This window comes from Pochonia chlamydosporia, chromosome 7, assembly GCF_001653235.2.
Source record: "Pochonia chlamydosporia 170 chromosome 7, whole genome shotgun sequence".
NCBI classification, from domain to species: Eukaryota; Fungi; Ascomycota; class Sordariomycetes; order Hypocreales; family Clavicipitaceae; genus Pochonia; species Pochonia chlamydosporia.
Genome location: NC_035796.1, coordinates 1,243,659 through 1,267,607, shown reverse-complemented (window position 1 = coordinate 1,267,607; position 23,949 = coordinate 1,243,659). Strand labels below are relative to the sequence as shown.

Sequence of the window (23,949 nt, the reverse complement as noted above, 5' to 3'; positions counted from 1 at the left end):
ATATTTGGGTAGAAAAGATTGGGTTCCTTGCAAAACCTTTGATCAGAGGCAGATCTATTTATATTTTCGCTGAAACACACCTCCTGGACAACTGGAATGCTTCTGGCATTCCCTCCGTGAGCACTAAGCTTGGCGATGGAGTCTCGGTAAACCTTGCCGCAAGTCATTTGACAGGCATCTAAGACAATGTAACACAGCGACCAAGTTGCCCAATAAGGAAATGGATTTCGCGAGCTAGTTGAAACCCAAAAACTAGCTTTATGACAGCTTCATCCGTCAGCTGCTGTCAGTTGAACAACCAACAACCACGGAATCTAAGCGCCACGGTGAATCGTCCCATTGTATGGACAAATTTGCAGGTAGGTGAAGCTTTAAGCGTCAAGATGGACGCGTTCTAAATTTGTACTACCTCGTAAGCGTTTGCAAATCCTGAGAGTTATTGAAACCAGCACCAACAACACACACCTGTATGCTCGCCACCCAAACACAGACCACGTCTCCTAGCCCCATCTCAGAAGGGTTGCAGAATTCGATCCTTCTCAGGGGTATCAAGATTGAGGTCTTTTCGTTCTCGGTAAACGCGCCAGATATTTCACCGAAAAGTATCAGGTCAGGGTCTGGCCCGTTCGCGAATTAGATCCGGGGTACGCCGAATTTCGCCGGTGACGATCGGCCTGGTGCTACTCTGGTATGCTCTTCGTGAGACGAAAGATTCATCAACTACATTGTCTAGAGTTAAAGGCAAGATGGCTTTGCTTATTGACTTTATGTTCTCCGAGCCTTTTCCGCGCTTGGCGATCTCCGGTTGTCTGCCCTGCCGTTCCTGGGGCTGAGGTAAACTCATCAAGTCAGGTTCGCGTTAATATGTCAAAGAGAGTTTCTGGGTTTATATGCAGGGCTGAATATCGAGTAGGAAAATATGCATAATATCTGGAGTTTGTTACACGACCGATATGCCTTCTTGGTCTATTGACTGCCACTTACGCGAACCGGGTCATTGAGAAAGAGAGTCGCCAATGCTTACTCAAATTTTCAGCGAGGATCATTCAAATATCAACCAACCGATTTACACAGTTCCAGGTTTTAGCATTAACCTCCTTCTTGTCCATATTTCTTGCGCAACAGGCCTCAGTGAATGGAATGTCAGACTACCAAGAATAGCAACTTGTGCTCACTAATGTGTTAGTCAACGGCAATAACCAATTCAAGTATAGCGCACTACTGTCACAGTAATAGCGGCAACTAAATATTATAAGTTTTCCGAAAAGTCATTGTCAATGGATACAATCAACAGGCGGGCAAATTGACAGCACCTGTACGGGTCTCGGTGTATTTTCTAACATTCTTGTGGTTTTTAATGACGCCAAGTTCTTCGGAGAAGCCGCCGTACGGATCATTCACGAATCACTAGCAACTAACTTGAAAAAGCCGTTGCAGTTAGCTTAGTCAACTTTCGAATTACCCCAGTATTGACTGTTGACTCCATTCATTTGGAAGATCTCCGACCAGTGAGACGTCTGAAGTCGGCCTCTACGTGGCGGTGTCGATTGCCGCCGTTGAGCTTTCGTGGTCACATTTCACTAGTTTTCTCATCCGTTAGACACCTTAGAGTATGAGATGGGGTATGCAGGTCAACAAGGCGCCTAACAAATTGCTTAAATAATAGGAGTAGAGAGAAGAAACGAAGGTGGTTAAGTATCAAGATGAGCCGAGCATTCCGAGCATTTAAGTCTTGCCGCCTCCTCAGCCCATTTATGTTGAGTCGGTATATCCTGTCCTTGAGTGTTAGATGGCCACATACTTCCTTACGCTGGCTCCAAGCCGAATTAGACACCAATGGGATTCTGGCATGTACCTATACTGCCCGTGCTTACTCTCTGTTAGTCGATGATCCCCATCCTCAATGAAGCTAGTTAAACAACCAATAGCGGCAGCCGGCCGTTTATTTCATATTCGGGCCGAACTCAAAACCCCACGGCCAAATCGTCAAAGTATGCGATTGGTGTGGCCAGTAAGCTTGCTCAATAACTGTATTACCACGTAGCGCGCAGGGGATAAAACACCATCATGGTTGGGAAAGCTCCTAATCGCCCGTAGAACGCATCCTGTGCTATTGATGTGACCTTCCAAGGTTAGCCCAAGCCTGGGGAGTGCTCATCAAGTTACAGTAACACCAAAGTGGCAAACTTGCCTTCGGCTGATATATGTTAGCGGCTGCTGCCCGTGGTCTCTTGTTCATTTCACAGAAAGCACATACAACTTCTTCCCCGCACAATTAAAGTTGTGAAAAATATAATCTGGGGTAAGAGGGAATCCCCCGCAGCAGTGACGTCTGATCTGCTGCAACCAAGACGCCGCAACTATTATATCGTATTTCGCATTATGCCATAACCGCAAGTTAAGGCATGTGCCCAGGCCGACACGAGACTGTGTTAGGCTGACACAGTAAGAATACTGAAACATTGGAACTAGAACGGCCAATGGGGTCTCATTTCTATCTTGACTCAATTGCGAGGTTCGCAGCAGCCCACGCCCTCGGCATGCAATACGATATCGGAGAGTTCAACACTGTAGTACTTGGTAGTTTGATTTAATTTAGATTTCAGCGGATTAGAATTCAATTCGCCTGCTGACGCACATTACAATAGTAGCTACGAAGGTGGAGAAATAATAAATAGCCTAAAGGGAAAGGTTATGGTGCTCCAAGTTCGAAACAACTAACACAAAATGTAATAACTGAAGTGTTTCGCAATAAACTTTCTGTGCTTTTCAGATATAGCCGAAAGCTACATATTGTATAAGAGCAGCCGTTTCTTTACCTTTGAAGCTCACGCCCACGGTTTCTGGGCCGGACGCTTAATCGGACACATTTTTTGACAAACTGTAGCTACGTTGAATCCTAGCGCTCAATCACGCGGAAGTGACTGCGGCTGTAGTCGATATTGTGACTGGCAAAGTTCCAGAGCTAACACTGGAATCGTCTCTCCTTGAGCATTAGTTTTAGTAAAATCAATAATAGATGCACGGCTCTAATTTGGTATTCAAATTTACCCGCGAACGGCCAAGACGCTATATTCTGAAAGCGCCTTCGGACCTTCCTCGTATATCGTGTAGCATGGCAGAGTCTATACATCAAGCAACCTTCAGGATATACACTAAGAACTACTACTATAAAGAGGGCAGCTTACACCAGTATGTTGAATCCTGTTTCAACACAAGCTGAACTCAAGCAAATACCAAATCAGAAATCCAAGTTTTTCACGACCCATCGTTCAACATGCAGTCGAGCAACCTCCTTCTCCTTATTTTGTCAGTTGGTGCCATTGCCAGCCCTGTTGCTGCACCAAACGAGGATTCAACCCTTGAGGCTCGAGGTGGTCCCTATCCTTGCTCTTATTGGAGTGATAATTGCAAGAAAGACTGCACCGGAGGCAGCATGTATCTTAACTGTGCCGCTTCTTACGTACGTGGAAGAATATTTGTCGCCACTGCCAACGAAACTAATTGTTTTCTAGTGCGCTGGCACTGTTTGCAAGTGCAACTGCCATTATGGTTAACTTGGACTGCTTCCATGACTGGTGCAGATAAGCGTAAAGTAGAGGCGTGTATATCTGCCATGCATGGGAAATGGATAGACGAGTGGAAACACACCGATCAACGACGTCAGATGCTGATCGGTATGAGCCCTGAGCGTTTCTGTGGAGGACTGTTGGACAATATGCGAGCCGCACTCTCTGTGAATGATCTATTCCTGATTATGAAGTCATCCAGTTCATGGTTTGAATATACTTCCACTCTTGTGAGGCTATAAACATCTCATCGACTTTTCGCTCATTTTGTGCTCACTCGCTCTAGAGGACTAAACTGCGTGAAGATTTCCCACCATTTCTTGAATAATTGCTCCAGAGTCACATAATTATTTGCAGTGCGCATGAAATGATTAAAGCTTGAAAGTAATGTGACTAATATGCCGGCAGAGCGCTGTGAACCTCGCGGCCAAATGGATGTGTTTAATTACACCATAGGTTGGACACTCGCAATATGCAGTATCGAGACCTAGGTATTCTTAGGTGTTTGAGTGATGGCGTTCTCCTGTATGTTCCTGATTTTGACCACAGTTGAAGAGTCTTCCTTCGGTTCGAACCAATACAATTCAGTAAAAGTTAGATATATAAGGATCGTATGACTCAACTCCGGTGGTCAACCAAAACACTGATATTAAAGCATAATACAACGACTTTCTAACTAAGGTTAATGTATTATGGTCGATTGTCGCTATGTTCTTACCTCTCTGGCACAGTAGCTACTTAGGAGTGGCAGTATGAGTTTAACGCCACGCTTTGCTATTTATAGCTCTGGACTTGGGCGATAAAACCAGAAGCCAGAAGAGGTCAAGGACAACAACAGCGCCACAGCATTCGTGCAAGTATCTCTTCCATTCATAATCTATGCCCAGTGCACTGAACCCCTGTCTCTTCAGAGATGTCTTAGCATGCCAAGGAAAAAGTCGGCAAAGATGAAGCTTATTCCCGCAGATATATCCATGACCCAGCCATGGTGGATAGGTTTGCCTTGTGGCACGGCAAGGACCAGCCCTACGCCATGCGCACAGAGCACAATGAAAGTGGTGAACTAGTGAATATGAGCTTATAATTGGTAGGAATGAGGAGACTTAGAACGACTTATCGCGGCCTAGCAGGGGTTAATGTGTTGAAACCATTTCCACATACGGGCACTCGTGTTGGCAAACTCGGACCGGAGTCTCAGCCGTGTTTGTCTCAGCCGTAGTCTGCCTTCAAGTACCGTCAGATCAAGATAGGTGCCTGATAGATCTCTCACGAGGCAGACTAGCCGAATGACTGATCTGTATTTCATGGACATGCGGGATACATGATCCGGCTTTCTTCATGCCTACCTAATTTTCTTCCTCCCTTGATCGCCATATTGGAAAATCTACCCTCTGTCGACATCGTGCTTGTGTATTTTCGATTCCTACGGCCTAGATGTCAACTCCGACTTTGCCGTCTGCTTCCCCGGACACTGAAGCTCATGTTGCTGCCCATGCTGCGCCCGGGGCGCCGCCAGTACCGTCAGGTTGGCTAGCAAATTGGAGTCCAGAGCATAATGCATGGCAAGTACAACAGATCAGAATCACAGGAACAGACTGTTGACGTTTATCGCTCTAGGTTCTATGTCTTCACTGCCACCGGTGCAACTCAATGGGAGTATCCCGCTCCTCCTCCGAACCACCAAGCTCCGCCGACCGATCAAACTTTCCACACTCCCCCTTCACAAGGAGCTGATGTGCCAGCTCAAGATGGTGATCGCGGCCTGGGTAAAACTGCCCTTGCTGTAGGCGGGGGTCTTCTCGCTGCCTCAGCTCTCAAGCCGTTTGGTCAAAAGTTTGGCGCAAAAATGGCAGGTTTCTTTGGAAACAAGCCGCAGCAGCAATACTACTCGCAGTCGCCCACACCACAAACGCAAGTGCATGTATATCCCGTTTACGTGCCAGGGGCACCAGGAGCGCCGCAGCCGTACCATGGGCAGCCTCAAGGTATGGCTCCAAATCCAGGATATTATCCCGCTGGAGACGCCGGAGGTATGACCGCACCATCGGGCGTGCCTCCTCCAATGCCTGTGAATGCCAATGGTCCAAGTAACTTTACAGCTCAGAATATACCACCGCTGTATATATACGGGGCTGTTTTTGCAGACCAGGACGTCACGCAGGCTGTTAGGAGTCTAATCACTCCGCAACAAACGGTGACGCTGTCGGGGGAGTCGTTGGTCAAGCAATTCGGAGATCCTTGGCCCGAAGCAGAGAGGAAGATGTTTAATGTCTTGTACGCGTATGGTGATCGGCCGATGGAGCTTATTGCAGTTGAGTTAGTAGATCCCGTTAAGGAAACCTAATGACTGGTCAAAGCTAATAAGCTGGACGATAGCACAACCACTGCGATTATCGAAATCAAGAACGAGGCTTTATCGAAGAAGCGGATGGAGTTCTGTCAACCTCCGCCATCAAAGATCATTGCATGTGTTTGGGGTATGGAGAGTGTCTTGACGTAAGTATAACTGGATTGAATCCGTGCCATACAAACTCGGCCACTGCACTGCTCAGTCTGACAACAACTAATAATAATGTAGCTTGTCGAGATGCCAGCAGCTAGAAAAGGATGGAGAGATGGAAGGTTCAGAAGAGGATCTCGGGAAAGGTGGTTTCTGGCAATGGGAGCCAAGAACGCTCGTGTGTTATTTCAGGACAGATGATGGGAGTGTTGGTATCAAGTGCTGCAGAGAGGGCGGTACAATGCGGCTTCCATGGAACCCTCTTGCCAAATGGTCATAAAGCACCTTAGACACGAAAGAAAGCGTATTGTCTAGAGTGACGAAGCTAGCTGTCGAAGACAACTTTCATCCTGCCAGACATGGCGGTTTATTAATAACACCTTCATGATTCATTTCACAACTTAGTGGGAATTTCCATTTCACATATATTTTGGCTGAAATCTCGACGTTTTGTTCACTTGACAGTCAGTGTTTCTTTAGCACATTGTCAGAACTTCTCAGAATCATGCTCTGCAAAGTAAACGCACTCTCATCAATTTCTGGGGTATTACATGCGCCTCAAACGTAAACTGATAGACTCGCACTCTAAAAGCAACCCGGCTTGTTTGTTTCCATGCTTGTTAGGCGGTCCTACGGATCAGCCTGCAGCATGGGTCATGACGATCATCAGCACCCTGACCAATAGACTATTCCCTAGGCTCCGTATTGGGTTGTCAACCATGTTTCTAAGTTACTGGAGATTGAAGCGGGGCATCTTCTGAGGGCGTAATGTTGAGAGGCAATTTGAAGCGGTCAGCGAGCAGAGTTATTCCAATTAGAGTCGATAAAAACACCTTTATCATCATGTTTTCTGAGCCGGATAGTCAATGACAAAGCCTAAAAAAGGGAAACGACCTCATGCGAGAATAGACTATTATCTGCGTGCGTCCTCTCACCATCCTCAATAACGAATCAATTGACTTTGAACTCCAACACTTCACTCTTATAAGCGAAAATATCACAACCAATCTTCACACAATACTGACTCAGTACAACTCAACCCAGAGCTGGTAGCATATTCACATTCCTTCCTCAATCCCCCTTCATATGCTATCCCAAGACATCTCCCTCCTGCGGACTGATCTTCAACTCCACGATCAGCTACCACCCCACTTGCAGCAAATAAAATCGTTCCCCCCAGGACAAACCGGATCTACAAAGAGTTAACTCATGCTTAAAACGGGTATCTGTAACCCCAAATCACGAAACTTACCAGTGAGCACCGTCCCGCTACACTTGTTCCTCCACATACAAGCCGTGTGGCTGTCCTTCCCCGGACAACTGTTGGTGAATTCACAACCCAAAACATTAGCAGGGTCCGAAGGGCACGGATAGTTCCCAGGGCTTCCTGGAACAGTCCTGCCTCCCTTGCTCCTACAGTAGGTTTCATCAAGACAGATGCAGAATCCGCCGTAGCCGGGCGCACATGGGCCACCAGCTGCAAGCGCGATGTTGCAGCCAGCCATGATGAGGAGGACAACGGAGGTCAACTTGGCCATTTTGGATGTCTGATATGTAAGAACTAGTCGATCAATACTGCTTTTGAGTGCGGATGTAACAGGAGTTGAGAGGTAGTTACAGACAAGTCCATATTTATACATGCATCTGAGCTGTTGGCCATCAATGGCCTCTTTCTCCGCAACAAAAAGAGTGACATTTATCCCGAAATACGGTTGCAGTCTGCCTTTTATAAATAAGGCATTTTATTTTGACCTTCTAGTTTGAGACATGTGTGCGCTATCGTATTGATCGCATTAAGTATTGGAGTCGTATAAGGTTCTCTCAACCGGTCATCGGCTCCAAACTCGTCGGTGATTATCCCACACCCCAAGACAAGCTTATAACCTAAAGAGTATAGCCTGCACATTTCACTGGTGTATAATATATGCATATGAATAAGCTGTCCAATTGAGGCGTGTCTGGGCCGATAGTCGCGAGTTCCGGAACTAATTAGTTACCAGCCCTTGTTGATCTGGCCATGCTTGCCAAGCATCTAGAACAGAACCTGGCGCGGGGTAAAAGCGTACCGCGAGTTTGATCATTATATACGAACTTCGGGTAAGTCAAGAACATTGAACCGAGAGTAGGCGACAGGCTTTGAAGCCCAAGCCGGTTATTGTAGCCGATAAAAATTCACATACAGCCAGGTGTGTTACGTGTACCGACTTTCTTGACTTGGGTCTGGTGTCCCAACGACAACCGTAACAGATCAGGTATATCTCAAGCCGCCTATTCTCAAATGCGATCAAACAAAAGTAACGTTGAAGCTTTCCTAAGTGTTTTTTAACGAACCTTCCTTAAACGCGGCCCTCGCGCTAGCTTCATACTCTTTCCTATCTCTAAGCTTCTTCTCTATAAAGCCCTCTGCGCCAGAACCCCAGTACCAATAAAAGACTTCGTCAAAAATTTTCCGATCAGGATGTTCTTTATTGAACAGTGGCTGGATATGCCTATTGAATAGCGTATACATGCCTTTGGGCACTCGAACAGCATGAAAGTACCAAAAGCTCCCTCTGGCCCAGGTATCACGCTGGATTGCTACATCGACAATGGTTCCATTGCGCTTCTTTTCCTCAGCCTCGTAGATTGCCCAATATTCTTCCAGTATAGCCTCATAGTCGTCAATTGCAGCTTGGTCTTCAAAACTGTCAACCGCTATCCTTGACGAAAGCCAATATGGGGGCAGATGCATTTCCAAAGGCAAGGTGTGCGCCCACTCAAGATCGATGATTGTCTGAATATTCCAGTCTTGGTCGACAAAGATGTTTTTCTGGTGCAAGTCTGTCAGATGAAGGAAGAACGGTCCATCGCGACATTCTGGCCGGATAAAGTGGTGCATGGTGGCTCGCATGCCGGTAAGCGCGGCGAGCTGCAACTTGCCGTCTTCCTCATCATGTACTGCGTTGGGTTGGTGCCGAACTTTGTTATCCTGGAATGAGAGAAGATCCGAGAGGTAAGATTCGACTTGGGCGTATAAGCGATGGAGCGGAATATGCGTTGGAATGCCCTCGTTCTCCAACATCTGCAGATAGAGGCTAAGCGGCCGGTTGCACAGCGCGAGGGATCCATCTGGCTGCAACCTCAATGACCCAATGCGTGGAAAGGGAACCGCTTTCAGCGAAAGTGATATACGCGCAAGACTGCGAAACAGTCGGTCTCGGTATGCCTTCTTGTCATAATGATCTAGCCACGACCAGGCCAGCTTTTTGCCGCGTGCCTCGCTTATGAGCAGAAATCCAGGGGTGGTTGAGTGACGAATAGTCCGTTTAACATGATGGACAGGTATCGGGCGGCCAAGCAGCGAGCAGCCGAATCGTTTCAACATCCACCAAGCTTTTTCCCAGAAAGGAGTGTGGAGTGGATGTGTGAACTATATGCCATGTTAGGGACCAGGCATTGCAAGTGCCAGCAAAGCAACTTAATTGCCGAGGCTGTCTAGGAGTATGTTTACCGTTGACCCGTCAGGCAACCCAAAGGCATGCAATTCGGGGATTGGGATATCAGGGCAATTTTGACGCAGCCATATATAGGGGGCAATCTCGGTCCGCAATTTCTCTTCAACATTCCCCGGACAGTGGTCTTCGCCAATGCGATACGGGAAAGGGATGCGCATAAAGACAGTTCGAGTTTGCGAAATGAGGATGGGAAGAACGACGCTGAACGAGCCTGATCTCCAGACCTCTCGGACGCTCAGATGACAGGACCGAACCCCCAGATGGAGTCGAACTGTTGCCTCGATAACATCTTTCTTGTCCTCGAGGGATGCCAGGAATGCCTCCCTCAGGGCCGGGTAGCGCATTGGGACCAGAGCATTGTCGTCGTCGTCGAGAGCATTTTGCAGCGATTCCGAGTCGCTGAGGTTTGATTCAGGGACATGCAACTGCGGCTGCGGCTGATCAGACTGAAGCTGTCCTTCCCAAGCAGGTTCATGTTGGTCAGTTCGATCTTGATGTATCGGCCGCGCGGGCATGACGCGGGCACGGAATGGCAAAGTTCACTTTGATGCATCCGGGGGACCTTGAGGCTGCAATGTTGAATGGAACTGAGGCCTGCATGTAGTTGAAGCACTTGAGGTCATTTGCAGTTGACCAGGTTGAGTCCACGGCATGGCCAACATTAACATTTAGGGCAGGAGCGAGCGGGCCGAGAGCCAAGCATTGGTCCATTCGAAACAACCAGACATGGACTGCAAAGGTGATGAAGCAACAATTCTCAACCACGACTCTGTTGCATTCTTTTGTATCAATCTCCATACACTAATGACTAGAAAGTCGTCCTACCGCTGAGGTATTAGGCTTCCTCAACACACTCAACGTTATGGTAAACATCACACCAACGCGACCCAATTAATGGAGCTTGGGGATTGGCAGCCTCATAATATCACAATTCAATTCACAAAGTTCCATGTCACCACACATCAAATTGTCCCATTTCATCCAAGTACCTGCAGTATTTCCAATCCAACCAGACAGTCTCCAGTATTTCCAGCCTGGTCGCCATATCTCTCCGTCGCTCTGTACATTGTATCCAAACCTTCAGCTTGGACCCTTCCAGTTCCACTCCTTGAATCCTTGAACCAGAAGTAAGACCAGACATTTGTTGCAGTGCATTGTCTTATGCATGCCAACCAAAGACGTACATGTTAACTCAAGGCACTGCATGGCTTGCTAGCAGAGTATCAAGGTGAAAAAGATGGTGAGGCTCAGAACCGCATAATCGACCTCGCCCTGAAGAACCGCCGACGGTTCGTCCAGACTCTAAATGACTTGCGGCCCGGCAAGGCGCAAATTTTTTTCTTTGTTTCTAGATGTCTCGGTCGTCTATCAAATCTAAACGCCTTTTATCGCAACGCGGACAACAATCATGACGACTCGAGACGACAGGAATCAGCTCTTCGCAATAACCACATTTTTCTCGGAGGGAACGACGTGAGAATCTTCTGGACAGAGAGTGAATCAGATCTACCGCAAAATCAGAGTTCTTACTAAGAAGACCACGAAAACGTTTATTCTTGAGAAGCTCATTTATGTGCAGGCACGAAGCTTTCAGAATCAAGTCGCGAAGACCTCTATCCGTGGTAGATGTGCGCCCCCATGTCGTCTTGACGGCTTTTGAGAAATCGTCTACGCTCCAGCCAGGTGAGATGGCGTCCTTGAATTTTCGTCTCGCATGTTTCCTGAGTGCCTGGATGTCGTATTTGTCCGCAATCTGGTAGACCTTCGCGTCGAATATCATGCCAGGAGTGGGTGGTTCATGGCTGTAATCGAAGGAATACATAAAGCGCAACATAGCCCTCACTACAGAGGGCTCAAAGTCCGCGATCTTAATCTGTCTCTCTCGGGCCTCCTTCACCCTCAACAGTCAGTCTCAACAGCCAATGCCTTTTTTTTTTTTTTTTTTTTTTTTTTTGGGGGGGGGGGGGGAGGGGGGCGTAGAAAGGTGTCATACAACCCAATTGCCGGTCAGCACTGTAGCAAAAACCGTGGAATGTGCCGAGAGAATTACTCTGTGGGTGGGCCTTGAAGGTTTCCGTTATGGTCTTCGTTTCGGTTTGTTTTTCCAGCTTCCTCTTCCGCTCCCCTTTCCAGTTTTCTTCTTGGTCTTCGCAACGCACAATATGATGACGTCGGAGAATGCGTCTGTGTTGAAGTACCTGTACATTATGTTAGACACTCTTGCATAATATAAGTTGATTTTGGACGGCCAATACCCTTTCAGGGACGAAGCAAGCTCCTTAGGACATTCCAGCTCCCCTCGGGCATCCATATCGACTCAACGTGAGCTACTGTGTCCAATTAGTTAATGCAGATGATTGTTAAATAATTTTTGAAATCTGACCTGAGCCAGTCAATAGGATATGCCAAGAAAAATCTGTGGTGTTTGGCTGATTTAGGCACGTGTATAGCCGATAATGATGTGAGTTTCTAGGATTTAGTGCAAGTTTTTAGGAAAAGATGCAGAGGGAAAACTGAAGAACGATATTCTGTATCATATCTAAGAGTAGAGCTCGCCGCCGCTGCAGAGGAACGGTCCTGGGTTTATATGGTAGAACTTGGGATCTGTGAATGAGTTAAGGATGACCATCTGAACTCTCCTCAACTATCGTATCCTTTAATGACAGAGTAGTGGTATCCTTTGGCAGTATGAAACATGATTGATACTCTGCTTTCCTTTGGATGAGTGAAAGCCGACATCCCAGCTGCCAGCGCAAGACAGTGTGAATCGAGCGGCATTCTAGGTTATAATGGAGCTTAGGTTCGATTCCCAACGGCACTATGGGTATCTTCATTGTAGCTCGGTTTGAGTGCTTGTACTACCAGGCCCTTCAGTTAACGAAAACGCTTTGAAGTCCCGGTTTCATATCGACAAACCGTTCGTAAAGCAACAGCCAATCCCTGAAACGACAAACGTTACATAGATAACGAAAACACGGCAAAAACACATGGTATTAGTATTAAACACACGTCAACAGACGCGCAGCTCATTCAACTTGCCAACAAAGCACTCTACTGCTTCCATTCCTCCCTTCCAAGCCTAACAATGTCAGCCTGTTCAACAACCCAAAACTTTGACGGCGCTTTTCCCTCCCCAGCAGCAGTAGCCGCCGATACCGCTGCTCTCCCAATGATGGTTTGATCCTGACCTAGAGGTGTGTTAGCTTCATTTCCATATCCCCCCAACCACAGTGACGACAACATACCAATCCAGTCCTGCGCCCACTGTCCCAGCTTATTCAAGTTACCAACGATGCTCTCAAACACCGGGGCCTTGGACTTTTCTCTTCCAATAATCATCCCCGGTCTAAGGATGATTGCGTGCTCAAAGTCAAGCTCCTTGATGGCATCCTCCACGCCAACCTTCATCTTCGAGTACGGCACGTAGCCAGACAAAAAGCCCCTCGTCCCGGCACTTGAGATGAATACGTATGTCTTGACACCCGCCTCCTTTGCTGCCTTGGCGTTCTTGATGCACAAGTCATGGTCAATCTTCCATTGGTTCTGGATTCCACCTGCTGTGGCTCGCGTGGTGCCAACGGCGTTGAACACGACGGCTGGCTTGGGTGCCAGGGAGGCAATCATCCCGCCCCATTTTGAGGTGTCTGCCTCTTCGAGGGCTTGGAGCTTCGGGGACTGTGCGCTGGGGATGCGTCTTGAAATGGTCTTGACGGATGAGAAGGTGTCTGCGGCGAGCAACGTGGCCAGGATCTGGGATCCTACGGCGCCGGTGGAACCGAATACTGCTGCGGTTGTCATGATAGAGCTGGATTTTTTGGCTGCTTGATGGTGAAGGTGTACTGGTGAGAGAGGAGAGGGAGTGGTGATGAGACTGGGTGATGAAATTGGTCGAGAGAATAAAGAGACGCGACGGCATGTGAATGAGTGAAACATTGAGGTTGGGATTTGACAGATCGATTTGATCCAATTTAAAACGTCATTTAGCGGCGGCCCCGCCAAGCCATGAGTTGATCTCCGCTCCGCCTCCGCTCCACCATCCGATCGTACCTGTTGTGTCACAGTGGTGTGGTATTCGAAATAGGGTTGATGGTGATGGAATAAGAAGTGTCGAGTTCTTTGCTCTTTAAAAGCTGTGTTCACAAGATCTCACAATGTAGCTAAATAGAGAGTTTCTCGCCAGAACATTTCGACAACCTAAAGGCATTTTTTACAAGGGACATCGGCAAAGATATTCTGTAACCCATTTTATTGAAAGGAAATGTTCTATAATGCAGCCATACTCTTGAGGGTTGTCGTGAAAGTCTAATCTATAATCCACAGCCCTCTCTATATGCTTCCAAGTCTAGCCTCTAAACGCCAGTCAACAAAAGAAATCGCAGTTCAAAAACCCTTCACACCACTTTCTCATGTAAACAGAACCAAACTCCAAAACTCCATTGCAAAATAAAAGTTCAAAGGTGTCCCGCCGCTCTTATACCATCTACTGAGGGCACTGCTGGCTAACCTTGTCGGGATCAGCGCAGTGATACAGAGCATTAGGGCAGCAGACCTGGCCAGGCTTGCAGAAGAAAGAATCGCCACACTTGGGACCAAAAGTAGGCACGGCGCGAGCAGCAACAGCAGTAGTCGCAGGTTGAACAGCAGCAGTGGTGGTAGGAAATCCAACAGGAGGGCAAGTCTTGCCGGCGAAGCATCCCAACGCAAGGTTGCCGTTGTAGTAGACCTCGCAGCAGAGAGGCTTGTCACTGGGGCAAATGGTATCGCCGCACTTGTTAGGATATGGCTGTTCGCGGCGCTGGAGTTGCTGGGCTTTGGGCTGTGGTGGTGGGCATTGCGCGAAGCAGCCGAGTTCAGCGACGCCGTTGACGATGACCTCGCAGCACTTGGACTTGTCTGCTGGGCAGACCTGGTCACCGCACTTGTTGGGGTATGTCTGCCTGGCCTTGAGTGTCTTTTGTACGGGTGGGCATTTAGCGAAGCATCCGAGCTCGGCTACTCCGTTGACGATGACTTCGCAGCACTTGGCTTTGTCGGCAGGGCAGACTTGGTCGCCGCATTTGTTTGGGTATGCCTGTCGTCGTTGGACTTTTTGGACGGGTGGGCATTTGGCGAAGCATCCGATTTCAGCGACTCCGTTGACAATGACTTCACAGCATTTCGCTTTATCTGCAGGGCAGACTTGATCGCCGCACTTGTTGGGATATGCCTGGGGAATAGCGTTAACGACAGCGCTGAAGGCGAAGGCCACGAGAGCGGAGTGGAAGAGCATGTTGAAGGTTGTGGTTGCGGTTGTAGATGTAAGTGTAGATGGAGGTAGATGAGAAGCCTTTAAGTCTTTGTAAGTTGAATGTGTCTAATGCAAAGATGTCATTGACTGTTGTGAGTGTTGTGGTCCATTCATTTGATGCCGGGAACCGACTTTCATTTATAGTTGAAGAAAACTCATCTTGAAGATATTATATTACTCTGTGATGAAACTGAAGCATTGTGATATCACAAACGGTGTCGGCCGCACATGCCCCGAGCTGAAAGGACCGACTATCACGCCCTCGGAAACCACGAAACGGTATGATGGCACCCCAAACCGAGCTTAGCTACAAAGGAGCCGTGATGTTTGGAGACCACTGACTTCAACACCACCACTGCCGATTCTCGCAGACTGAAAGCTCATGGCAATTGTGAAGGCCTCAGCCTCTGATGGCATATATTGGTTGTCAGGTCGATGTCGTGGCGTTTAGCTCAAGCCTGTCGTCCGGGGCTGTACGAGCACGTCGCCTCCGTGGCGTTGACAGTAACCATTGACGATAGTCGGATTTGCTAGCCATCAATTCCATTGGATAGCACTTAGTAGACGCAGCATTTGTGGATCGTGTTGGCGGGAGTTGGCGCTGCTTCAAGTAGAGTCGAGCAAGGCGCCATCTACAGAAATGGCATCTCCATCAGAACGAGAGGCAGGAAGACAACAACCGTCCAGGTCCCCACGGGGATATCTTCCAAGGTTTTGGTGTCCAATTCGCTCGCAGTAGACTGCAGAGTTGCTCCAGTCTCAGCGCCCGTACTAAGTATGGCCCAATGACGGAGTCTAAGATCAGGCATATGAAGTCATCGTCAAGCCGTGCCCGCTGCTAACAATGATTTGGAAAGAACTACATGCTTGGATCACCGCTTCAAAAAAAAATTGCGGTGAAATGACCTGTAGCTCGCTGTCCCTGAATGAGAGTCATGACTTCGAGTACCATCACGGAAAAGATGCCGTTGTCCGGAGCTAGAAGCATCATGAGTTACTCCGGTTCGGCCAAATAGCATCACAGCACGGTGAATTTAGCAGCAATATGGTCCTACTTCGTCAACAAGTGCAAGATAGCTATCGCTGTAACAATATACCGACATGTTCTTGAGGTCAGTGCATTCACAGCCATAGCTGTCATAGCCACGATGCAAAGAAGCCTCGCAGCCCTGTATCACATAATCGGTTCTACCGGCAGTGGCGTTTGTCAGAAAGGACTTGCACCAACGAGCCCCCTATTCGGAGACCCCATCGATTCTTCATTGGTTCTTCTCCTGGGTTGGTAGCTGCAACGTTCCTCCTCCCATTCAATTCAGGTAGGCATGGCTTGACAGTACGGAGACAGCGAGCCTCCCCCTGGATGGTGGACGATGACCATTGACTCTTGGGGTGTTTGAATGCCTCACTTGGATGGCCCTTAGGTTGCTGGCTGCCATGATCAACCTATGTCAGCGGCAACGGATGGTGATCTCCCGTGTTTTGCCCATTTGATTCAAGCAACAGACCAGTATTTGGGGGGTTGTGAGTCGAATGCCACGACGACTTCAAGGTTCTTTTCTTTGTACACCACTTCCATCCCTTTTCTCAGTCTGTCGTCATTAGACATCACGATCCGAAACCGGCAGGGTTCCAGGACTGGCTGTTCTGCAATGTTTCGGCAGCTCAACACCTACCATTCGCAAGTGTACGTAACGTATCTTGAACCACGCAGAAAAGGTTCAATATCGTCAAGAAGAAAGCATTCGCTGCAGGATCTTCACTTCAGTTACAGTTGAGTAGGTCTCTCCATTGTCAGATATCCCACTCCACCGGTCGGCCATGACGGATTTGCAAAGTGTACTACCAAGCTTCCTCAGCCGTATCTTCTACAATGATGTTTGTCAATTGGGCCAGACAAACTGCGCGTGCTTCAAATGACTTACGCATATACTTTCTTGCTTGCGCTATTGTTCCGGTTTCCTAGGACCTCGTCGGAAAAGCACTCGCACGTATAACTGCTAGTTAGAGGGTATTCCTTGAATGAATGCAGACCCCTTTCTCGCCGAAACACACTGCTTAGAAAGTCCACATTCACATTTCATCTCTCGCGACAAACCCATTTCTCCTAATCGAGGCGTGTCAGTCACAGCTGGTTTGTAGAAACTGCCGACTACAGAACAGGCTGACGCCAAACTCGATCACGTTGAATAACTGACATGAACACAGACAGATACCGTGGCCACTAGAGACAAAATCTAAGCTCAATTAGACTGACAGGCAGACCTAAATCTTTGCCACACTTAGGATGAGCTTTCGACCGCCGGTTCTCATTGTAACACGGATGTCATCGGCATTTGTGGGAGCCTAGCAGAGAAGTTGTTATCATGGAGCCTGAGTGGGTATCAGAACTCACCAAGAAGGCTCCTTTTTTGACGTCTTTGGTACCGCCGATTCCGTCTATTTGGGAGACTCGTAGAATGTATATGAAGGAATCTGACGGGCCCGTGGAATTTACTCTTGTGTAACCAGCTGGGCCAATATGGTGATTTTTACTTCCTCGCAGGTGTAGTCGCGTCGTTGTCGCCATGAGCATGCGTGCTACCCGGCGAAGAACCTTCATCATCCTTAGTCTGAAGAACAATCCCGTCTGATACAATACCTCTTCTAATTTCAGAACGTTGTCAGCTGTCGTGGTGACATCGCAGTCTCAAACTCCGCCACCAAGCTACTCAAGTTCTCTGTTCAATTACCAAGCTCCATTTGGCATACCTTGAGATATCTCGTTTCAAGTCTCTATCTTCCACCGCACCTCAAAGTAAAACGGCCAGAAATCACCATCCGTTTAGCCACTATTCGATCACTTCGACAAATACGTGTATGGCCAAGACGCAGAATCCATGCCACCGGTGCTCCGCCGTTGCAATCCCGTCAAAGAAATGCCCATGGCTGAAGGTGTATGCCGAGCCCCAGAAACCCAGCCGCTTTCATACACCGTTTTTTGTATTGTATCCCATTCGGTCGGTCCTTTGTGCTACTTCTAATTCTGAGGAGCAGTTGATTAGGACAAGTGCCGGCATTGGCGTTGAGGCATGGGTTCGAATGTTCCGGTCATCTCGGCTGCTACGGCATATTATCTCGGAAGAAACTCTCATCTAATCAATTTTAGGATGAAAGGCAAACAAGCGAGGTCGTTTCAGGTACTCCATCTTTAAAATTGAAGAAATTTCCGCCAAAAGGCCTTATCAACAACCAAGGCGCTGGCATATTAGACGCTTTGATCATACCCTAGACTCGGCAATCTCTTGCAAAATGCGGTGTGAATTGGCGCTGAAAGACCCTGAACAGCGCGCTCAAGGCAGAACTGTTCCCAAAATAGCCTATGGTCGCTTACGGGGTACAGAAAACAGCCTTTGAGCTCGGCATATTACTCTTTGGCGCCGACAGAAGTAATCCCTACCTGCAGGACTTCCCAAGTTCAAGTGACCGTCAACCGGAGCCATGCATCTGTGTCGCAAACGACATTGGACCATGTTGACGAAGAACCTAAATTACAGTGCACAGATACTTTGACGCGGTGCTGGGGCATAAGCGCTGTGCCAAAAGCGATGGAATCTCATTGTGATATGTGCATTGGTTTGTGATGTTTTCCTACGACCCTAGCACTTGTTTGTCTTATTGCAGAGATGCATGAGGCCACATGGACGGTAACTCATCAAATTTTAAGCTTTTACTATTAACTTCAGTGGTTAGTACCTGTTAATTCTTTTGGAGTGATGGCGGCCCGTCAAACCCGGGAACAAACCCCATTGAGTGAGGATAGAATGCACAAAGGTTAATTTTCAGCTCAACTTGGCGAAGACTTTGCTCACTCTTGAGTAACGGGGCGAATCAGCTGGTCAATTGCGCCATTATCGCAATATCAGAGGGCTTGTTCGAGATATGTTTGGTGGATCGAAGGAAAGGACACGGACGTGACGGGAGCGCATTGTTCGCTTGAGCTTGCAGATGGCGTTAACCACATGTAGTAGTAAACAACAGGCTGACAGGAAGAGGGCGAGTGAATGAGTCGACCCAGACGAATAGACGATTGAGGCGTGGATACAGGCCATACCAGTTGGACATGGTCTTCAGTCGTTTGGATGTTGCCTCTTATTCGGCGGCGAAAGTGACACCGGTCCTACAATTTGCTTGAGCAGCTTTGAAGGTATCAGGAGTCCGTGCCCTTCGCGGTATTCTTCTTGGCTATTTCCACCACGGTTCCCGTCCGAGCTGCCCTTATGGTGCCGGCTGTATCAAGGTGAGACAGGCACGACGTTGGAATATCTCATAGAGATCCTGAGAACAATGAGCAGACATCGGGCGATCACAGAACATGGGGCGATCGCATTGTAGTGCGATAGCCTCAAAAAGCAACTCATGTACTCCGTGCTCCATACTCCGCATCTAAAAGCAAGCACAAAAGGAAACATGGAGATGATGCATCGGAACGCGATAGGCTGCATCCTCCTTCTGGCCTGGTTGAGAGGCTTAGGAGAGACCTGGGACTTGGTCCTTTGTCGGAACGCCACTCTCTTACCTGGACGTAACAGTCAACACAGTTTTCTCAAAGGCCGTCCGCCATGTTGTAGTCGGGCAAGCCGTCTGGTTGTCTTTCTTTTCCCTTGTCAGCTGAGTGTGTCCAAGTCGGGTTTCGGTCCAATGCGGCCCCACTTACCGAACCGAACATTGAAGCCGGCCACAAGTTCCCCTCAACTCTCAACTCCACGTTCAAGAGATGTGAACCATCAAGGTTGATGGGGGTTTCTTGCGGTCCTGTTGAGGGCTTTGCATGGCTTCATGTCTCGGGCAGGCTATTAAAAAAAAAAAACACAATGTTTTGCCTGCCAAAGGATGGAGGTCAACATGGGTTGATGCCACTCATACTTGGCTGCCCCTGGCTCTGACCAGTCTCACCCACAGCCACTAGGCCGTACCTGCGAGGAATCCCTGGCGATAGCTGGCCAAAGCGGTTTGGTTTGTGTCGATACCCACTAATCACAGACACTCTTGCAAGGGCACAAGAGAAAGAGTGTCCTTGGTCAACAGGGAACAACCTTTTGAGTGCGGAGGTTTGTCCTGGTGTGAGGTTAAAGCGTAATGTTTGCATTTTCCATAGCATATTGAAAAGACATATGTACCAGTTGACCTGCACTGTCAATACGACTACCCACAGAGCAATTTGCATGTATGCGCACAAACGGGGCCGCTCAGTCCCCGTACTTTGCGTAGCCCATAATAGATTACAATAATCAGGACAGTGGCTGTATCGACAGGCCAAGACCGTCACGCCCCGGCCCGGTGCATCGGAACCAGCATCAAACTTGCCCAAGGTGACTAGACATGCGTGAGATGTGTGGAGTTGAAACATTGTTTCAGCCTTGAGCCAAGCCTGGTACTTCTAATTCTCTTGTATGGTACCCGCTTGGACCTCCGCCCACGTTGTGTTGTGCGAGCAGCCAACTTGCCCAGAGAAGACAATGCATGCAAGCCAAGAAAACTGGTGGCCCGATTCTTCAGACGAAATGAACGTTGCACCGTGAGGGTTTGTCCGCTTTCATGTTGAGAGCCATCGTGGAAAATCAGTTGATTGGTACACCATATGATGGCCAGTCTTGACTGACTTAGAGGAACTGAGTACGGACGTGAAGAAAAAGATTTCAGAACCGCTCGAGTCCGTCACATTTTGATGTTGGATGCCGCACGTTGCATCGCCGCTTTCCTTGGCTGTATATTTCCTCCAGCCTATTGCAATTTTGCATAACAAAACAAGGGTCTTGCCCTAGGTTGGGTCACAGCCTGGTTTCAATGCATCGGGCAGACAAAGAACCCGGAACCATCATCACGCTTCATTTTCTCCGCTTTGCAGCCTGTCCAAGCTGCTACAGGCATGGCAGACAGACTTGACTCGTCAACGGTAGTTACTTACCCAAGAATGTTTCTGCAAGAGTAAAGTGCAGAACACGATCCGCCTGTCCGGGCAACATTTCGCTGTATTGTTTTTTCAACTTGTTATCTCAGGTTGCGTGACCTACATGACCAAAATCCCTGTTGCTCCATGCTCGATATCCTTCGCGCCAGCCAACTTGTATACCGTAAACAGATTCAGTGACATGTCTGGGGCGGCAATGCACAGACGACACAACAGCTCAAGAATCGAGCAATAGAGAGCATGAGCCCATTGCAGCTCACTCTTATGATCGCGATTTGCGCCCGTAGCCGGAACACTGTCCAACCAGTACCCGAACCCTCCGTGAGCCGGAGATTAGTGCTGCGGGACTCTTGAGGCGATTTCGAGTCCGAGCGCTGGCCATAGCATGTTTGGGCATGGGGCCATGTTCACATACAAAACGATGAAAGCCTTGTACGCAATGTCACAGGAGCGATGAGTTGCATCATTTTTGCATACCAAAGATCAAAGCAAACCACGGTGGTGTACACTGCTTGACGAGCCTCATAGCATACAGCCGATCAAATATTTCTCTTCGGCAGTGCAAACAGCCGAGACGGCGGGAATGTATTCGTTTGCCCCTAAGCTCGGAACTTTCTGGTTGACAGTTATGACATACCTGAAGATGGAAGCAGTTTGTCACGCCCTCAACTTCACGGAACGTAAACCGCAACACGTACGATACATGTTCTGTTGTATCTATGTGCCATGTAGGAATGCTTTGATGCAACTGTGACATGTCTTGTCACAACAGAACTGGAGAGCAACTCGACCAGATGGCGCTTTGACATCATCATGAAGGCCGTAGGAGAAAAAATGGCACGGAAGAAAGCGTCCCCTGTACTTTCCGTAGTCAGAGTTGCGCATAGCGCAGCATCCAGCAGTCCCAACACTCAAGGCATATCGCTGCGTCCATTCTACCCAGTTTCAGTTTTGCATTGGGATCGCCATTCTCCGTGAGATGAAACGGGGGCCGATTAATTAGATGCTATCGAAACGATTTCATCATGGAATATGCTGCTTTTTCGGAACTTGCGAATGGCATGAGAGGCCCTGTCATGCTGAATTGAAATCCTTGAGAAGTATTCCAGAATGCTTGAAATACCATCCTTCCACAAGGATAGCGTGAATTCAGCCAGAATACCGGGTATGATTCCCCGTTTGATATCTGAGAAGTGTCAGCATTTGTCCCTGATGCCTGCCTTAAATGATTCGGAGGAAGCAAGTTGTTTGCACAAGCGGGCCACGCGAACTACAACTAAACGCCAGCCACTTGAGGACTTACCCTTCTCTTTCGTTTCGTCAGAATAGAGCGTGGCTGGCGAATCGCATGGCTCTCTTGAAAGATGTCACAAAGAGACTGATAAGATTAAGCAGACCTCGGGGGGGAACGAGAATGCAATGAATTGTCCTCCAAGTTCCCTAGTTAGTGGCTTTTCTGGTCTCATGTCGCGGGCCCCCTCCCTTGAGCCACCATTTCATTGTTGGTTGAGCCGCCACCTGAAAATGTTATCATGAGAGTTGGTCGGTGGGCGTATGTGAAGCACCGTTGCCAGGGATAGATGTTTGGGCCATGGAGCCATCACGGAGCCTGGCGGCTGGTTCACCAAGCTGTTTCGGTAGTGGGATGACGATCATGTGTATCAATTGGCCCACGGGCGACTGACAGGGTGAGGAACTGTCAACTCGGATCGGCAACCAGGAGTTCCATGATTTTCTCGCTGACAGCTATGCCCACTTTATTGATAACGCTGTCCAAGCTGTGAAAAGTCAAGTTATTAGTCTGTATCAACAACTCACCACAGTGTTCCCCTTTGGAAACACTTGATTGTGTTGGACCTAATCCCACCACGCTCTAACACAGGCTGACTCTGTAACTCTTGCCCCTGTGTTCAGCGAGTTACACTAATGACGCCACAAGTCTAGAAGCCGAAGAAACCGAGAGTCAAGGCCCTCCCAACACGTGGTGTACCCAGGACGAGCAAGAAGGCAGTGTCTCCGGTGAATAAGGGGACTTGCCCCTGTGCAGCCACAGCGGAAACATGTTCTCACTGTTTGACAAGGCCGAAGCCATGGGCAGCAGCTCAGAAAAGACCACCGTCATGACTGGGAGACCAAAGCAATGGCGCCGTTTCTGCATGAAACCCGCGCCATCTTGTGTTGTACCCAAGAACCGTCCACATTTTGACTCCCCATGTCAGGTCAGTTCGTTAGTCTGGTTAGTCGAATGTCGCTTACCGTTGGGCCTAAGCCTTGACCATCGCTCAGCATGGGGCAATGTAGACGCACTATTTGGCTGGTGCACTGACACCCAGAGGCGCACACGGACAATGCTCCAGATTGAGAATGGTATGTGCATGATTGCTGGGTCTGCGAAAGAAAAATAAAAACAAGAGACAAGCTACTGTGCAGACAGCGCAGGACATTTGTGCCTACCCACGGTCTTGGGCTGTGATGTTCATGAGATTGTCGGGAATGCATCCCAAAAGCCTCAATTGTGGAAATGAAGGCTAGCCACAGGACTGCTGTATTGATGGACCAGCTGCCCAAAAGGAATGATGGCCACGATCTCTTTGAACCAGTTTCGTCCATATCCGATGTTCTTGCACCGAATCCCTGTCGACCTTCGCCTAACAACTCATTCGGCCGTATCGCTCATGCAAATCCGCGAAGGAATTTTGTGCTCATTGAGTGACCACAGCCGACCGAAACCGGTATGCCAGGAGATTGAGAAAAGATCCTCATCATGACATTTCGTAGCTTCATCGGTTAGACATGCGAGCCTCCATCGTCTGACAGGTAATGTGAGTTTGCTGAACAAGATCAGAGTTGCCCGTCTCCACTTGAGTCTCAGGATCCAATCGTCGAAACAATTTGGCAGGTACAACCCGACAAACTGTCTGGCAAATGGCAATCACGCCAGGCACGTGAGGCGCAGCCTGCCTCTGAATTGGCATTGTACAAGACTCCCTCCACAGGAAGCAGTTGATCTCAGGAGCATCCGCTCCTTGCTCAATTATTGTCCGTTCCCTCTGCCCATGACCCTGTCTCGCCGGTGAGAGAACTTGACACTTTGATACCTGAGGTGAGAGAAGTTCTCTTCTGATTGCCACACCTTACCACACCTGTTCCAA

General features: G+C 48.5%; 8 protein-coding genes across 8 annotated transcripts; 3 read left to right on the top strand and 5 right to left on the bottom strand.

Annotated features, from left to right (window-relative positions):
• Nucleotides 1–2,235: 2,235 nt before the first annotated feature.
• Nucleotides 2,236–2,463, bottom strand: VFPPC_18101 (hypothetical protein; the record flags this gene model as incomplete). Its single annotated transcript, XM_022429757.1, has 1 exon — nucleotides 2,236–2,463. One exon carries the CDS (start codon nucleotides 2,461–2,463, stop codon nucleotides 2,236–2,238), a length of 228 nt encoding a protein of 75 aa, XP_022285169.1.
• Nucleotides 2,464–3,277: 814 nt separating this feature from the next.
• On the top strand, nucleotides 3,278–3,557 carry VFPPC_18100 (hypothetical protein; the record flags this gene model as incomplete). Its single annotated transcript, XM_022429756.1, has 2 exons — nucleotides 3,278–3,463; nucleotides 3,516–3,557. The coding sequence occupies 2 exons, from the start codon at nucleotides 3,278–3,280 to the stop codon at nucleotides 3,555–3,557; spliced, it is 228 nt and encodes a 75-aa protein (XP_022285168.1).
• A 1,567-nt stretch (nucleotides 3,558–5,124) lies between these two features.
• VFPPC_07260 (hypothetical protein) lies at nucleotides 5,125–6,349 on the top strand (the record flags this gene model as incomplete). The annotated part of the gene is made up of 3 exons (XM_018286151.1): nucleotides 5,125–5,885; nucleotides 5,946–6,065; nucleotides 6,148–6,349. The coding sequence occupies 3 exons, from the start codon at nucleotides 5,125–5,127 to the stop codon at nucleotides 6,347–6,349; spliced, it is 1,083 nt and encodes a 360-aa protein (XP_018139756.1).
• Nucleotides 6,350–8,380: 2,031 nt separating this feature from the next.
• VFPPC_07258 (aminoglycoside phosphotransferase) lies at nucleotides 8,381–10,078 on the bottom strand (the record flags this gene model as incomplete). Its single annotated transcript, XM_018286149.2, has 2 exons — nucleotides 8,381–9,478; nucleotides 9,560–10,078. The coding sequence occupies 2 exons, from the start codon at nucleotides 10,076–10,078 to the stop codon at nucleotides 8,381–8,383; spliced, it is 1,617 nt and encodes a 538-aa protein (XP_018139758.2).
• A 2,536-nt stretch (nucleotides 10,079–12,614) lies between these two features.
• VFPPC_07255 (NADH(P)-binding domain-containing protein) lies at nucleotides 12,615–13,361 on the bottom strand (the record flags this gene model as incomplete). Its single annotated transcript, XM_018286148.1, has 2 exons — nucleotides 12,615–12,751; nucleotides 12,809–13,361. The coding sequence occupies 2 exons, from the start codon at nucleotides 13,359–13,361 to the stop codon at nucleotides 12,615–12,617; spliced, it is 690 nt and encodes a 229-aa protein (XP_018139759.1).
• Nucleotides 13,362–14,043: 682 nt separating this feature from the next.
• VFPPC_14193 (hypothetical protein) lies at nucleotides 14,044–14,832 on the bottom strand (the record flags this gene model as incomplete). Its single annotated transcript, XM_018291963.1, has 1 exon — nucleotides 14,044–14,832. The coding sequence occupies one exon, from the start codon at nucleotides 14,830–14,832 to the stop codon at nucleotides 14,044–14,046; it is 789 nt and encodes a 262-aa protein (XP_018139760.1).
• A 2,341-nt stretch (nucleotides 14,833–17,173) lies between these two features.
• VFPPC_07254 (hypothetical protein) lies at nucleotides 17,174–17,452 on the bottom strand (the record flags this gene model as incomplete). Its single annotated transcript, XM_018286147.1, has 1 exon — nucleotides 17,174–17,452. The coding sequence occupies one exon, from the start codon at nucleotides 17,450–17,452 to the stop codon at nucleotides 17,174–17,176; it is 279 nt and encodes a 92-aa protein (XP_018139761.1).
• Nucleotides 17,453–17,706: 254 nt separating this feature from the next.
• VFPPC_16600 (hypothetical protein) lies at nucleotides 17,707–17,985 on the top strand (the record flags this gene model as incomplete). The annotated part of the gene is made up of 1 exon (XM_018294353.1): nucleotides 17,707–17,985. The coding sequence occupies one exon, from the start codon at nucleotides 17,707–17,709 to the stop codon at nucleotides 17,983–17,985; it is 279 nt and encodes a 92-aa protein (XP_018139762.1).
• Between the last annotated feature and the right edge of the window lie 5,964 nt (nucleotides 17,986–23,949).